This window comes from Talaromyces stipitatus, genomic scaffold (genome assembly GCF_000003125.1).
Source record: "Talaromyces stipitatus ATCC 10500 scf_1105507295541 genomic scaffold, whole genome shotgun sequence".
NCBI lineage: Eukaryota > Fungi > Ascomycota > Eurotiomycetes > Eurotiales > Trichocomaceae > Talaromyces > Talaromyces stipitatus.
The window spans coordinates 2,098,402-2,112,871 of NW_002990115.1; the positions used below are offsets into that span (position 1 = coordinate 2,098,402).

At 46.0% G+C, this 14,470-nt stretch overlaps 7 protein-coding genes across 9 annotated transcripts, besides 1 other annotated feature; 3 read left to right on the forward strand and 4 right to left on the reverse strand.

The window, feature by feature from the left end:
- Positions 1-3,798: 3,798 nt before the first annotated feature.
- TSTA_031110 (flavin containing polyamine oxidase, putative) lies at positions 3,799-6,034 on the forward strand. Of its 2 annotated transcripts, XM_002480236.1 has the most exons (8): positions 3,799-3,931; positions 3,989-4,019; positions 4,083-4,271; positions 4,353-4,602; positions 4,655-4,713; positions 4,763-4,986; positions 5,038-5,738; positions 5,807-6,034. In XM_002480236.1, exons 1-7 carry the CDS (start codon positions 3,831-3,833, stop codon positions 5,735-5,737), a joined length of 1,554 nt encoding a protein of 517 aa, XP_002480281.1. In that variant the 5' UTR covers positions 3,799-3,830; the 3' UTR covers position 5,738; positions 5,807-6,034. The 2 variants fall into 2 exon arrangements, with proteins under 2 accessions (XP_002480281.1, XP_002480282.1); XM_002480237.1 differs by lacking the exon at positions 5,807-6,034 and having other exon boundaries at positions 5,038-5,778.
- Positions 5,891-6,702, reverse strand: TSTA_031120 (uncharacterized protein; the record flags this gene model as incomplete). Its single annotated transcript, XM_002480238.1, has 2 exons — positions 5,891-5,989; positions 6,232-6,702. The coding sequence occupies 2 exons, from the start codon at positions 6,700-6,702 to the stop codon at positions 5,891-5,893; spliced, it is 570 nt and encodes a 189-aa protein (XP_002480283.1).
- An 84-nt stretch (positions 6,703-6,786) lies between these two features.
- TSTA_031130 (uncharacterized protein) lies at positions 6,787-7,771 on the reverse strand (the record flags this gene model as incomplete). The annotated part of the gene is made up of 6 exons (XM_002480239.1): positions 6,787-6,973; positions 7,001-7,059; positions 7,094-7,154; positions 7,325-7,420; positions 7,582-7,667; positions 7,739-7,771. The coding sequence occupies 6 exons, from the start codon at positions 7,769-7,771 to the stop codon at positions 6,787-6,789; spliced, it is 522 nt and encodes a 173-aa protein (XP_002480284.1).
- A 732-nt stretch (positions 7,772-8,503) lies between these two features.
- TSTA_031140 (uncharacterized protein) lies at positions 8,504-10,113 on the forward strand (the record flags this gene model as incomplete). The annotated part of the gene is made up of 3 exons (XM_002480240.1): positions 8,504-8,722; positions 8,775-8,982; positions 9,056-10,113. The coding sequence occupies 3 exons, from the start codon at positions 8,504-8,506 to the stop codon at positions 10,111-10,113; spliced, it is 1,485 nt and encodes a 494-aa protein (XP_002480285.1).
- A 151-nt stretch (positions 10,114-10,264) lies between these two features.
- Positions 10,265-11,163, reverse strand: TSTA_031150 (uncharacterized protein). The gene is made up of 2 exons (XM_002480241.1): positions 10,822-11,163; positions 10,265-10,743 (listed from the first exon to the last, which is right to left on the reverse strand). The coding sequence occupies exons 1-2, from the start codon at positions 11,099-11,101 to the stop codon at positions 10,346-10,348; spliced, it is 678 nt and encodes a 225-aa protein (XP_002480286.1). The 5' UTR covers positions 11,102-11,163; the 3' UTR covers positions 10,265-10,345.
- Positions 11,164-11,609: 446 nt separating this feature from the next.
- Positions 11,610-12,359, forward strand: TSTA_031160 (polysaccharide deacetylase (NodB), putative; the record flags this gene model as incomplete). The annotated part of the gene is made up of 2 exons (XM_002480242.1): positions 11,610-11,642; positions 11,706-12,359. The coding sequence occupies 2 exons, from the start codon at positions 11,610-11,612 to the stop codon at positions 12,357-12,359; spliced, it is 687 nt and encodes a 228-aa protein (XP_002480287.1).
- Positions 11,611-11,647: a microsatellite.
- On the reverse strand, positions 11,781-14,362 carry TSTA_031170 (uncharacterized protein). Of its 2 annotated transcripts, none has more exons than XM_002480243.1 (2): positions 12,922-14,362; positions 11,781-12,847 (listed from the first exon to the last, which is right to left on the reverse strand). In XM_002480243.1, exons 1-2 carry the CDS (start codon positions 14,020-14,022, stop codon positions 12,446-12,448), a joined length of 1,503 nt encoding a protein of 500 aa, XP_002480288.1. In that variant the 5' UTR covers positions 14,023-14,362; the 3' UTR covers positions 11,781-12,445. The 2 variants fall into 2 exon arrangements, with proteins under 2 accessions (XP_002480288.1, XP_002480289.1); XM_002480244.1 differs by having other exon boundaries at positions 12,911-14,362.
- Positions 14,363-14,470: the final 108 nt, after the last annotated feature.

Consider the following 14,470-nt stretch of genomic DNA (forward strand, 5'->3'; position numbering starts at 1 on the left):
TAGGGTTAGGGGTTGTTTCCACTCATGTCAACTCACACCCAACTTCTCTTTTTTTTGCATTTCAAGGTGTCCCCCGGAAGCAGATTGTGGGTTGACATGAGTAGTATCGGCAGATTTCTTGAAAGATATAAATAGAAAGAAGTGTAAAATGGGGGAGTGGCCTTTATTTATATTCGACCGTCCCTCAATATGACGGACATGTCCGTTACTTTGAAAAATACACAAAGCGTGGTCTGTATCCCAATGCAGCTCTGATGTACGTATCTATGCCTGGTTGACCAAGGCTAACACGAGCTTCCAGACACATATCTACGCCCTGAAAATGATAGATTAGATGGTTCCTCTTTGTTCTTTTTGTCTGTCGGTCTTCTTCCTTGAGAACTTATTGATCCATACCAGCCCTGGAGCTGCCTTGACATAATATGTCTCTGACGGCTTGTTCCATACTCTTGACCGAGTGTCTTTGTATGGTTCCTGAGGATAATTGATCTGATATTACGGTTACATATCGGAGCCGTAGTGGGACACCGCAGCGCTTTGTTGTTTTCATTATACGGAGAGATCCGTTGAGCTGGCCAGCCGCACATAAACATAAATATGAGACTTGCTGAGGCTCTGTTTCCTTCCCTTCATGAGGAAGGCTTACTCGTGCTCAGTCTTCTAAGTATCTCTGAGCACCACCTCGGCATATCAACCCTGGAAGCTCATCATCTTTGCAAGGAGTAAACCAATATTGGTATCATTTTTGACCAAGAATGTATATAAAAGAGAAGGACCAAGAAACCACGGGATTGCCATATGGAATCAAGAGTCTGTATTCACTACCCATGTCCTAGCGTGACCTTAGGTTTACATCAGTTTGCAGATATTGATGCCTGTTATCTTGACCAATACGCAAGAGTCGATTTCAAGTAGCCGTCTACAAGTGGTTTTCCTCTGCGGCCCCAATACTACTGAGATCCATGTACCGTCACGTATAATGGAGAACCTTGTCGACACCCCCATTACCTCATAGCAAGCTTGAAACTTACCCCGATATGGGCCTTCGTTGTCTGGGGATAATCGGTTCGGTAGGATTGTATTGCAGTCGTCCACCCACATGACAAGTACCTTCGCTACACAAATAACAATGATTCGTGGCAATCCCTGACAAATTGTCGTCTCCGTTCATGGTACCTAGAAACAGTGTTACCAATGGCTTCCATTGGGAGATCCATCTATCAGCCGAAAATATGCTTCTTGAAAATATCTTCCCAGACAACATCATTTCTCCCCTGAGAAATATTTCTTATTACACTCAATAGGCCTACACCAACCTCTCAAATTCCAACCCCATAACGAAGCCTCCTTTTGGCCGAATGGTATAATTTCCGGTTCTCGTACCGTTTTCCACATCATCTTACCTCATGGCAGGTTTGAAACGTACCTCGACGTGCAAAATACCTAAATTCAACGCATCTATATTCGATGCCCAACGTTGGTACGGGTATTCTCCGATTCAGATCGACAGATAGCACAAATTACGCAAGTCTTCCATCTTGATATGAAAGTGACAAGAACGACAAATCTCAGTCATTACTTGCTGGATACTCAAAGAGCGATCACGCGACGTATACGACTTCGTGGAGCCGAACTTAATGGAGCCGTTCCGATGACAGTTGCTGACCTCGATATTGCATCCATGTATGGCTGGCTCGGAAAGGGTTCACGAAAATCGAGGAGATTGTTGAAGCCACTTCGAAATGCATTACTCTTGAGCACGCCTGTCTCATTGTGGCTCGATTTGTACCCGGATATCCACCTCAAGTTTAGAGCGACAGATTCCACTACCGAGACACCTAGACAGGTATCTGTCAAAACAAAACGACGTGTCGCAACTAATGGAGAAATTCAGTCCATCAGAGAACTTTATGAGCGCGTGTCCGTCGATCAGCCTCAACATGACGATGCTGAACCGCTGGTGCTTACAGAAATTCCTCAGACTAAGCAACTCCCTATTCCTATTGTGACGGCGTAGCTGATAGATGAATGTAGGGCTATGGACGTTACCCTAATTTCCCGATTGAGGAGTCACCTGACTGGAACTACGAGCGAGCGCCTAGCCTACTGTTTGTTTTCCTCCTCATGCTTAATATTCTCGTACATAGAGACCAATACCATTCGTGTTGCTTGCTCGTCGTCACACCTGCACCTAGTTCAGAAGATGATTTGACTGGCATTGAGCACGGAGAAGACACTCTTACGGAACAACACATATCAGCTGAGACCAGTTGTCAGCAGGAAATATGCCTCAAAAATGCCTTCATAAACCATACAAATTACCACCCCATACATCAGGCATTACCAAAATCTGAGAAGAACTGCACCTCAGCACTACACCGCACCAAGAGGTACCGACCAATTCTTTACAGATCGACGTTATCACAACACCTGGTCACGCTCACCCTACTGGAGCCATTCACCCCGTGAACGTTCTTTCTCAAAAGGTCGGAAAATATGCTTCATTTGCAAGAACTCTGGCTGTTTGTATCTTATTCCTTCCTAAATAGGCACCGTCTCGCTTACGACACGGATCACAATTGTCTAGGGGGGTAGGAAGATATCTACACCTCACCATCACCAATCTCGATAGTCTCTAGTCTTCGGTCGTGTTCTTGGGATCCAAGGATATCGACTTATTTGCAGCTTTTCGGAATAGCCGGTCTACGTTGCTATTTGCGTAGTAACCTAGACGAACCGACGCCGGCTGTTGGTCTACTCGTCATACACCTCAGGGGAGAGAGAATTCGAAGCGTCGTATTATAAGCTGTTATAACCAGGAAGTCAATCAACTGATTACCGAGCACGGGGTCTTGTTTTTGATCAAACGGTCTAATTTCCGGCTCTCACCAGCCAAGGTCAAGGTATAATGATACATGGCTGGCGCCAAAGGGGAGACGATCCTAGGAATAGTGTGTCCTGACGACCTTAAAGCAAACGCGAAGACGACAATTCAAATAATGAATAACCGAACCCCGATGTTGAGGAACTCGGACCAAGGACTTTAGATAGTGAGGGTATACTGGTGATTGAGTTTATGGATTTTCTGGGAAATATGCAGAATAGAGAATTTACTTCTTGATCAACGTGTCTCTTCTCTTCTGATATGTGCGAACCCTTAGACTTTCTTGTTCTTGCGGGACTCCAAGTTATCGATATACATCTTCCATCGATAAGTAATTCTATTTACCCCTTGAACCCTGCGTAGGATATGCCGGAAGCAAGTGGACCAGACAACTGTCCATATACGTCCTAGTACTCCGTATATTGTAGAATCGTTATCAGGGCCAGCCGCGTGCACAAGTGCGGAGAGCTTCCGGGAACAGTAGGTACATGCGTGCTCCCCCCACCCGCTTATCTCGATGGAACATGGATTGTCGATCTAGAGATGCAATTGTCTGGAGCAATTCACCTGCCGAATATGACCTAAGATCAATCGGCGTAATTGTTTCTACAGGGGCGGCCTCTTTAGATACCTCATCTGGAATAGTTGCGTCGGCTTACGCGGTGATAAGTCTGTATCTTGGCGACGAATTCAAGTATCATTGGCGGCTGTTTAGATTGTGGTGTTTGAAACTTTAAATCTACCTACCGCTAGATGCGTATGCTTTGAGCTAAGCTGGTTGAAAGAGCTTGGTGGAAGCTGTGCAAGTCGTAGACAGTTACACTGCAGAAACAAAGCCTAGGGTATATAATACATAGATAACCACCAGGTGACATAAGATTTTCGACCAGACTGAGACTATGATCAGCTGATAATCGCTACCTGCGTAGGCAGATAGTCTCACAATATGGCAAACTACAAACATCTCCTCTTAGTTCCCCTGGCTCTGGCTAGTTCAGTACTCGGTAGTCCTGCGAAGAAATGCGAAAAGACTAGCGTTGCAATTCTGTCAGTTATATTCCAGTTTTCCTTGTCGAGAGACCACCGCTGACAATGTGAGAATAGTGGTGGTGGTGTCGCCGGCATTACAGCGGCCGTGAGTTGCCCTATAATGATGCCGTATATCCCGAAGGTCCATACCTGATAAGGTTATTTTTAGCAAACCCTCAGTAACAGCTCCATACACGACTTCATTATTCTCGAATACAACTCCGATATTGGCGGTCGTATGCGACATACCACATTCGGGCAGGACGCGAATGGAAAGCCATTGACGGTTGAACTCGGGGCAAATTGGATTCAGGGGTTGGGAACAAATGGTGGTCCGCAAAACCCCATCTGGCTTCTGGTATGTTGTATCGAAATGAATTATCTGAAAGAAGCAGCCTCAAAACAAAATTCACAACGCTTACATTAAGGACATTCACAGGCTCAAAAATATGGAGTCAACAACACCTATTCTGACTATAGTTCAATCCTGACCTATGACGAGACTGGCTACGTCAACTACTCCAGTCTCTTCGATGACTATGAAAATGCTTATTCGGTTACCGAAGAGTTGGCAGGGACAATCCTGTCTGAGAATCTACAGGATCGTAACGCCAGGGCGGGTTTTACTCGTGGTGATTGGCGCCCCAAGAAGGATATGAAGATGCAAGCTGTTGAATGGTGGGAATGGGGTACGTCGCTCCATAGCCTGTCAGATGATGAGCGCTGAACTTTTATGACCAGACTGGGAATATGCATACGAGCCCGAAGTCAGTTCGTTGGTTTTTGGTATTGTGAACTTTGTAAGTCCAAATGCACGCTCAGACGGGACTTTACCTAATTATTCGACAGAATACGACATTTTACCAGTGGTCAGACGAAAACAACTTCGTCGTGGATCAGCGAGGATTCAACACCTGGCTCAAGGGCGAGGCAAGCACATTTTTGAAAAAGAACGATACACGGCTGCGTCTCAACACCACCGTCACGAACGTCACTTATAGTGACACCGGTGTGACTATTACTGATAGCCAGGGAGGCTGTTACCAGGCAGACTACGCCATTTGCACATTCTCGTGAGTTCAATATATTTCAACTCTGTGCCCTACGCTCCTAACCGTGTCAAGACTCGGTGTTCTCCAAAACGAAGCTGTCAGCTTCCAGCCCGAATTCCCAGAATGGAAGCAAGATGGAATCGACAACTTTGACATGGGCACATACACCAAGATCTTCCTCCAGTTTCCACCGGATAAGGTCTTCTGGCCCAAAGACACGCAATACTTCCTATACGCCGATCCTGTGGAGCGCGGATTCTATCCCGTTTTCCAATCACTCGACACTCCAGGCTTCCTCGAGGGCTCTGGTATCATATTTGTGACCGTCGTGCACGACCAATCTTATCGCGTTGAAGCTCAAACAGACGAGGAAACGAAAAATCAGGTCCTGGCGGTGCTTCGAGATATGTTTGGTGCGGACAAAGTTCCTGACCCAATTGCATTCATGTACCCACGTTGGAGCCTTGAGCCATGGTCATACGGAAGCTACTCGAACTGGCCGTATGGCGTAACTCTGGAAATGCATCAAAACCTCCGCGCAAATCTTGGTCGCCTATATTTCGCTGGTGAAGCTACAAGTGCTGAGTACTTTGGTTTCTTGCAAGGGGCTTGGTATGAAGGTCAGAGTGCCGCTGAACAAGTTGTTACTTGTCTGAATGGGCATTGTGCGCAAGAAGTACACTATTCGCCGCTGTATGGCAGTACTCCACCGAACCAATATGATGAGCAGAATGGGTGGACTGTAACTAGTTTTCAGACAAATGGCTTTTGAGGTTGGTTGGGCCTACCTACATACCGTATTTCCTTTCTAGTTGACGCTTTTCGGCTTTCCCATTTTTAGTGCTTGCCCCCTCGCCGCTTTCTCACTGAGTAGAGCCGAGCACGCCTTTGAGCGTGCTGAGCAGACCAGTGAGCTTCATATATGCTAAGATACATGCTCAGTGAGTTGAAGCTGAGCACTCTGGTTCACTCCCTGAGCCCAATGAGCTACTTGACCTCCGCGGTGACCTCGCTTCTTCAGAATCTATACCTTTCAACTGGATTAACCAACGCCAATGAACTTTCCCTTCAGAGACGTACTTTACCCGAAACTAATCCCTACACTAACAACATGCTTTGTCTTACGATAATGTATCGTCCGGTCATCGAACATCCCATCACAGTTATAACTATATACCATACAGTATTTAGTCTAATTTGTTATCCTTGCTCATTCTTATATCCCGCATAGACGTATAATAACCCTGTCAGTTACGATCCTCCTACACAATTAGTCATAGAATGCTCCGTAACCTTCGCTTTCCAGCTCCGAATTTTGTTCGGCGCCAGCTCGCGACAGTGAACCACTTCTGCATCACTTGTAGTTCGTCTACCAAACAGAAACAAAATAGTCCAATCTTCTTGGGTTTTGTAAGTCAGTGCCAAAGCTATCCTCTGAGGAATATCGGTTGGAGTTAGAACAGACTTGGCAAAGCAAGTAGCAAGAAAGCTAATCGGCTTGGTCCAGGAAACTGAGGCAAGAGCATATCGAAGATCAAAACTTGGTTTGTCCACTAGCTGTTTGGTAGCCAACAGCCGCCAGGCGATAGAATAAATCTTCTCTTCCTCTGCGGACCTTGGCCAGTGCTGATCGTATGAAAATGCGTCGAAAAATTGGTTGTTGACACTCATAACGATTGCAAGTTTATTAGCTTGATCAAGGGCATCAATGCGATATTCCTCCACTTCTTCAAGCATTTCAGAGATATCCTCATCACTCAACTTTTCTTGTCTCTGAGAAAGCGGTTCAATGACCCATGTAATCCAATATTGCTAGCCAAACTACTCGCCAGGTTTCGCGGAGAGGTACTGTCGGGCTGCACAGTCCAATTTGCGACGCTTTCTTATCAGTCCAAAGCACATGATACCCGCTCTCAAGACTTCTTGGTCTTCTTCTCGACAGTAGTCACCCGATGGAATCAAGCGTAAATACTCCCAGCGTGCTTTTAATCGTGATGACGGCAGTCCACTTCGGCTTATAAAATGATCCCCCCACCTATCAATTGGGCCGAAAAATGGATTTGACATTCTTCTTGTATATTTCACGAACAGAATCTGCAAGTGCAATGTACGTAAGGTCTTCACAGACCTCACTCATTTCTTGTGATTCTTCAACGTCAAGGGCGGATCTCAGAATCCCAGTTGCAAGCCTACCTCCACATACTCATCCTAGGCTAGCACTAAGTGGCCAACCGAGGTTTACTGCTTGTGGTCCTGCTACTGTTATGCCTGTTGCATTGATATGCTGAGATGTATTGGCGATTGACTGGACAAGCCAGCCTCCGGAGAAGCACGATGTCATAAAGAGAGTGATTGGTACATTTCGCTGTAGACGAGTTTGACATCATCCATCCTCAGCTTTGGCAAACCACCTGAAACACGGCCAGCGATATACACACCAAACGTATCGATATCTCTGTGGCCAAAAAGCAGTATTAATAGATGCTCATCATTCTCTTTAGCTAGCCGCGATTGCTCTTTCAAGGTGCTCATGAAACGTTGTAAAAGATTATGCCGTGGGACAACGCGTAAAGTACGAGATTGCTGGATCGCTGGTAGCATGTCCTTATCAAGTACATTCTTCGCTCTCCTTTCGGGTCTCTGTGTGCATATTCTTCGTACTTGAGCACAAGATCCTCAGGTGGCTCGCTGGTCATCGAAATCTGGTTAGGCGTCAGGCTGTGAACATGAGAAAATACATGGCCGAAAAGATAAAAGTCTGAAAGAAACCAACCTTCATCCTCAAGCTTAGCGGCGCCGGCTTCATCTGTGACTCAATGATTCAATGCTATGTATCTATCATAACCCCGGATGTTTAAGAAATAGAGTCCTTAACTATAAAATTCCAAGTTTAAGTAAGGAATGTATTTGTACGGTTAGAAAGTACTGCAAACAGCAGTTCTACGGTGCTGACCGTCAAACGGATCAGAATTGCAGTTAGGGTCAAGCCCTGAACCCTAACTTTAACCATACAGTTGAGAAATGACTCCTAGATTCAAGACGTCTCCCTCAAAACATCTTGCGATCGAATCAAACTATGATTACAAACATGAAAAGCTATTTTGCAGAAAATCGACAAGATTCGGCGCTTCAGATCTTCGATAATTGGCCTCACATACGATCCACCGTATCTGCTTCCACATCACATGATTTCAAGATTCTGTATACGCTTGTTGACAGGCCAGTGATCAGATTGAGACCAGTGGATTTAGTCTCAGGAGAACGTATCAATATATCACGACTGCATTAGACGTTACGCTGTTACACATGCACCGTTTCTTTACACTTGTCATCAATCAACATTCCACATTCCACCCGCTGTCCCGGAAACAGGAAAATCCACGAACAAACAATGAGAAGACCAGAAAAATGTGACGAGAAATCGCATTTAAACGTTACACGACCTAGATGGACCATGAGATCTTCTCTGTCCTTGCATCTAGATTTTCGTCCATGATCGGTGCTGCAAAATCTGTCATTCCTGGCGGAACCTAGAGCCATGTCTGGATTATCTCCAACAGCTGCATCTGCGAATTCTGCAGTAACATGCATCTCATCCTCATCGACAGAGACACTCAATGCTGAGGAGGTAATGGCGACAAATGCTGCACAACTAGCAATCGACGAGGAAACGCCGCCTCCAGCGCTTTATAGGATATATTCGAACCCGTGGTTCCAGATACTTCTTATCAGTGGTATATGTTTTTGCTGTCCTGGGGTAAGTAGTTCTCCTCAAGTTTCATAGGGTTTAATACTGAGGCGTACTGCAGATGTACAATGCTTTAACGGGTATCGGTGGCTCGGGACAAGTTGATCCCACGGTGGCTGCGAATGCCACTGTAGCTTTACTTTCAGCCATGGCAGTGACATCTCTCTTCATTGTTGGACCGGTTTTCAACCAATTTGGACCGCGTGCATGCTTGTTACTCGGTGGTTGGGCGTATCCGCTTTACTCAGGTGCTCTCTTGAGCTTTAACAGTATGTTCTATCTTCATCTCACCCAATAAGTTAGGAAGAGCATCAGGTCCGTAAATGAACTGACTCAAAGTAGAAAACGGAAATGGCGCCTTTGTCATTGTCGCGGGAGCAATCTTGGGTATAGGAGCCTCCTTCGTATGGGTATCGCAAGGTGCTATCATGACAACCTATGTACCAGAACAACAAAAAGGACGCGCAATCGCCTTATTCTGGGTGATATTCAACCTCGGCGGCGGAGTTGGTTCTCTCGCAAGTCTTGGCTTAAACTATCGTTCAACTACCGGCACAGTTTCGGATGCGACGTATGTTTCCCTTCTGGTCATCATGACAATCGGATGGCTGCTTGGGGTCTTTATTTGTCCTCCATCTTCAGTACGAAACCACAACAATATTGATGAGAGTCATCAGAAGTCTCCGGTCAAGTTGTTGGATGTCTGCCTCAAGATGTCGAGCGATTGGCGCATACTTTGCATGATTCCACTTTTCTTCAGCGCCAATGTCTTTTATTCGTACCAGCAAAACGAAGTCAACGGAAGGAGCTTCAATATTCGCACGCGGTCGCTTAATGGTGCTCTATACTGGCTAGCCCAAATGGTTGGAGGACTTGTTATGGGCTTGCTTCTCGATCTTCCCGGGCTCAGTAGGCCACAAAGAGCGCGCCTAGGATGGATATTCCTTTTCTGCACTGGAATGTGTATCTGGGGGGGCGGATATGCGTTCCAGAAATGGTCGAGTCATCGCATCAATGAGAAGCATCTCAAACAGGATATTGATTTCACTTGGAGATCTGTCTCTGTCGGACCAATGTTTCTATACAGTTTCTATGGTGCATACGATGCATTCTGGCAATCGTTCTGTTACTGGCTGATTGGAGCGCAGTCAAACTCGGCTACGGTGACGGCCATTCTCGTGTGTGCATACAAGGCCTTTCAGAGTGTTGGCGGCGCAATTGCGTGGAGGATCAATGCCTTGGAGGTGTCGCCTGTCGTTCAATTCTTCATGGACTGGGGCTTGTGTATAGGGTCTTTGGTGCTGGTCATACCGACTGTGCTGGCAGTAACGTTGACAACTGCTGACGTAGATCCTCCAAGTACGGAGGAGAAGGTCGAGGATAGTTCAGCGAAAGCGTAGTGTTCATGAGATGCTATTAGTGTATGTGTTTGCGCAGTCCATATCATCCTGTGTACATACCTTGTTTCGGACAGTAATAATCAATCCTGTTTTTGTATAAGCCTTCGTTAGGATATCGTAAGCATGGTTTGGTGATACTTAGAATGTGATAGGGCGCTATGTGAACAGATGTGTCATTCGACTAACCAGAAGGTGTATCTCTTACAAAATAAATCAACAACCAACTTATGTTCTAAGCGTAGACATTGCGCAACGCGCTCTCCATCCAGATCTTGTCATATTCCCGATGTAGCAGCTCCATATAATACGGCATAACGGGACCCTCTTTTTTCCCAGTCAAACCATTGAAAAAGACGCTCTTCAAATGAAACACCGCAACTCCTTCGTCCTTTTTAATGTCAACCGACATCTCGAAAAGGCCATCAGATTCCCGAACCTCGCGCTTCAATGGCGAGTCTCCACAGCGAACCACGATTCTGTTATCTGCCTTTTCGACGACTTGGAAATGGTCTGTGATTTCGGTGCCGACTTCATAGTTTGACGAGAGGAGGTCATGGGTCGACCAGAGCTGATGAGCGGTAGAAGGGCCTTGATATTTTCTGGCAAGATATTGGCGTTGGAAAGCGTAGCCTATCATTCGTCGGGAATTCAAATATCAGTAAACGGAATTCCATAAACCATCGCGAAATAGCCATCAACTTGACTTACCGAGACCGCCCCAAACACCCGCACAAAATGCCTCGACTAGCTTACCCTTCTTCTCCAATAGCTTGGGATCAATCTGCGACAGAGGAACTTTCCGAATACAAACGTCACTCAGCGCCGCATTCTGATTGGGGTTGAGCCTCTTGAACGATAATGAGGAAAAGAGATAATCCGTGGGCGGGAGAGGTTCGACTTGCGAATTGCGAGTCCAGACGAAGTGCGCGCCAAGGGTGGCAGCACCACCGTAGGTTGTCAATTTGAGGAAGCGACCGATGATCCCCATCTTAGTGGTTGAAATTCATGCAATGCTAGTAACACGACAGAGTAAAGGGACAACTGAGGTTGTTGGTTTAAGCTTTGGGGGAGTTGCGTGACTCGGAGCACCTCCGTGGTGTGACGACATTAATGACATGTGGCCGGTAAAATTGCCGAACTCCGATCCTTGGTAGATGTCAATAACATTCACGAACTCTATGCATCCATCAAGATAAGTTCACGAGTGTAGATAATCTAGAAGTTAATTGGAAGTTTAGAACAGTGGGATGTTTGCGCAATGTGGAAAGTGTAGTTAGGCAACGTTTCGCCGGCGGTAACTCCTCGACAAATTATGTTTCCTTTCCAACTCCCGAGCTTCTTCGAGCTCTTTCATCTCTCATAATCTCGCACCTCATCCAGATTTAACTAAACGAAGTGGTAACTTCTTCCAGTTCATTTCGTCAAGCAACACGACCGGACTCAATAGAGAGTGCCACTCAATTGATGGAGATTCGCATGTGCGGGAAGGCGAAACCATGCTGCTTCTCCTGTTGCTGCTCCTGCTGCTGGTACTATTATTTTTACTTTATGTTGTATACTATCCCCCATTCTGCTTAATTCAATACTTGCAGTGCTGTCACCCTGACGTGCTTTGGCAAGTATCAACACCGGAAAAAGTGATCGCACTCACCATAGACGATGGACCGTCAATCTACACCGCCGAGATTCTGGAAATACTCGAAGCGAACCATGCAACAGCCACATTTTTCATTATTGGGTCGCACGTTTCGAAACTGAAAGATGACCGGGACAAGATTCTTCAGGGACTGATTCGTGGTGGAAATGAGCTGGGTAATCACGGCATGTACGATGAACCGGCATGCAGGCTACCCGACGACGAGCTCGTGTCACAAATCAATGCAGTTGATAAAGTCATCCAGAATGCCTACGAAGCTGTAAATACTGTACCGATGGATAGCAACAACACGCTTCCGAGATATTATCGTCCAGGAAGTGGTTGGTACACTACGAGAATGCGCAACATCGTCAGTCGTCTTCGGTATAAGCTCGTCTTGGGTGATGTGTATCCCCACGATCCTCAGATTCCGTTCGCAAAAGTCAATGCCGCGCATATCCTTCGCATGGCGAGACCTGGAGGAATCATCATTTGTCATGATGGACGACCCTGGACGTTGCCGATGCTGAGAAGTGTTCTTCCGGAGTTGAAGAGAAGAGGTTACAAGGTTGTGCATGTTACGGAACTGCTTAGATATGCGGATTCGTAACATTGTAGCCAATACTTTGAATTATATCACAGTCTTAAGCGTATCTAGATTCGCCTAGATTCCATGTGTGATTTTGTGAACGTCGTCTAGTATATCCTCTCTGAACTCGGTTCAACCCATTCCGGTTTCTCACATCTATTTTCTGTTGCCCAAGTGGAGATCTTTTCTATATCCCAACCACTTGTCCAAGTAACAGTCGTGGTCCACGACTCTTCACGGTCTCTGCGTGATCCCAACCGTATCGAGCGCACAAATGTGCATTTCTTCTTTGGAACGGAATTCCATTCCCACGAGGTCTCCGTCCAATAAGTCCATTGGAAACATTCGTTATGAGTGTGACATCCATCAACACATGCCTCGATGGATTCGTGAACAGGCGATTCGGGCCCTTCTTCGAATCCGTTCCAGTCTGAGTTTTGCCAGTTTTCGCGTGGTTTCAAGCGGTCTAGGTTAAGGTAGTAAAATAAGTCGGCATATATTAAGGTTTGCTGAGAGTGATGAGAATTGAAATGTTAATTTACTAGTCTGGTACGATACCAAGATAGGCGGACAATTTACATACCTCGTTGGAACGATGTTTCACGAATTGCGTCAATGCGCTCACATCACCCGGCCATGTCTTGTGTAGACTGAGCACTGGTTGACACCAGTACGGCTTCCCACTAGGGCCGAATGGGATACCATGCAAGGGATGAGGATTGAATATAGGATACAGCCCAGACAAAAGTATACCCTTTCTGACCAAGGCATAACCCAAAACAGAGTCTCCGCAGCAGTCACTTTTGACTATATCCGCCCATCTCTCCGTAAGAGATAACTCGGTCCGATTTGTGTTGTTCGATTCCTCGTCTTTGACCGGATCCTTGGTTACGAGTCGCTGAATAGCCGACCGGCTGAGTATAAATCCATCGCCTCCGTAGGCAAACCACGTAGTCTCGCCGTGCAGTTGCCGACCCGGTGATGGGGAACCCATATACCATGCTTGTCGGGAATCATACTGTTCGAGAAGTTGGAACAGTGTGTCCCACACAACATATGTATCCGCTTCAATGAAGTAGAACCACTTTGCCTGAGGATTCACATTGTATGCATATTCGACCATTGGCAAAAACTTGAACCGATCCAATAGCCAACCTTGTCTATGAGTCAAGCGGTCACTTGCATATTTCCCCTGTTTCCACGAGCTATCGCCCTTGTTTATATTTGCGTACGCCTTCAACCCAGCAGTTTGATCGGTTTCGTCATCGTCTTTGTCTATTCCTTCCCAGTATACTTTCGGTAGATCGGCGATGATATCGTGAGACCAAAATCCATTCCCGATCTCTTCTACTCGGTCCGAAATGACGATCAAATTCGATATACAGTTTGTAATATTGTTGATATGAGACGAGATCTGATCAAACGGCTGAGTTGAGCCGATCCTAAAAACGATTTGAATATCTCGGAGACGGTCGCGCGGGAAATCGACACAGTTGGGATCGTCGTAGTTTTGGCCATTGTGAGATTGTTGAGTGCCCTGATTGCCTAGTCTTTGCGTCCATTGATCTTTGTTGAGTTGTCGGGTACTTTCCCAGCGATGCGTCGAATAAATAGTACCGAATATGAAAAAAAGAGCCGCAACCGGGACGAGAGAAAGATATTGGTGACGGATTAGTAGTCGCATTTTGGGAGATCTAACCTAATTTCCAGATAGTGTTCGATGTAGCTAGACGATAGCCAAGCAGCCATTGCTCAATCCCCCTATACACTTGATCACCGACCTCACAGAATATTCAAAAGGATTCCCAACAACTGGGCTTAAAAAGATAAGAAAATATCACTCAATCCAAGAACCAACGCGTTGGATACTGGCTCAAGTTGGTTGACCTATTAATAATCATGCAGGGATCGCACTATCATTTTTAGTCCTGCAGCCAAAACCCTCTCTGTACAGCCGCACCACGTATGCATGGCTGTGTTAGACGGCCTACATTTCCTTTGATGGTAATTTGCACTGCGCGCCTGAACAATTGAAGAGAGAATACCAATCAAGTAGTGGCAGGATACGAGGACATAACTCCGACGCTTTGATCGTTCCATACGGAGTAGTGACGTGAGAAACATTCGGATCT

Coding starts and splice junctions, on each gene's coding strand:
- TSTA_031110 (XM_002480236.1), top strand. CDS start 3,831: ATGGCAAACTACAAACATCTCCTCTTAGTTCCCCTGGCTCTGGCTAGT. Junction 4,603..4,654: donor TGTTGAATGGTGGGAATGGG/GTACGTCGCTCC, acceptor TTTTATGACCAG/ACTGGGAATATGCATACGAG. Junction 4,987..5,037: donor TACGCCATTTGCACATTCTC/GTGAGTTCAATA, acceptor AACCGTGTCAAG/ACTCGGTGTTCTCCAAAACG.
- TSTA_031150 (XM_002480241.1), bottom strand. CDS start 11,101: ATGGGGATCATCGGTCGCTTCCTCAAATTGACAACCTACGGTGGTGCT. Junction 10,744..10,821: donor GGGTGTTTGGGGCGGTCTCG/GTAAGTCAAGTT, acceptor GACGAATGATAG/GCTACGCTTTCCAACGCCAA.
- TSTA_031170 (XM_002480243.1), bottom strand. CDS start 14,022: ATGCGACTACTAATCCGTCACCAATATCTTTCTCTCGTCCCGGTTGCG. Junction 12,848..12,921: donor TGAAACATCGTTCCAACGAG/GTATGTAAATTG, acceptor CATCACTCTCAG/CAAACCTTAATATATGCCGA.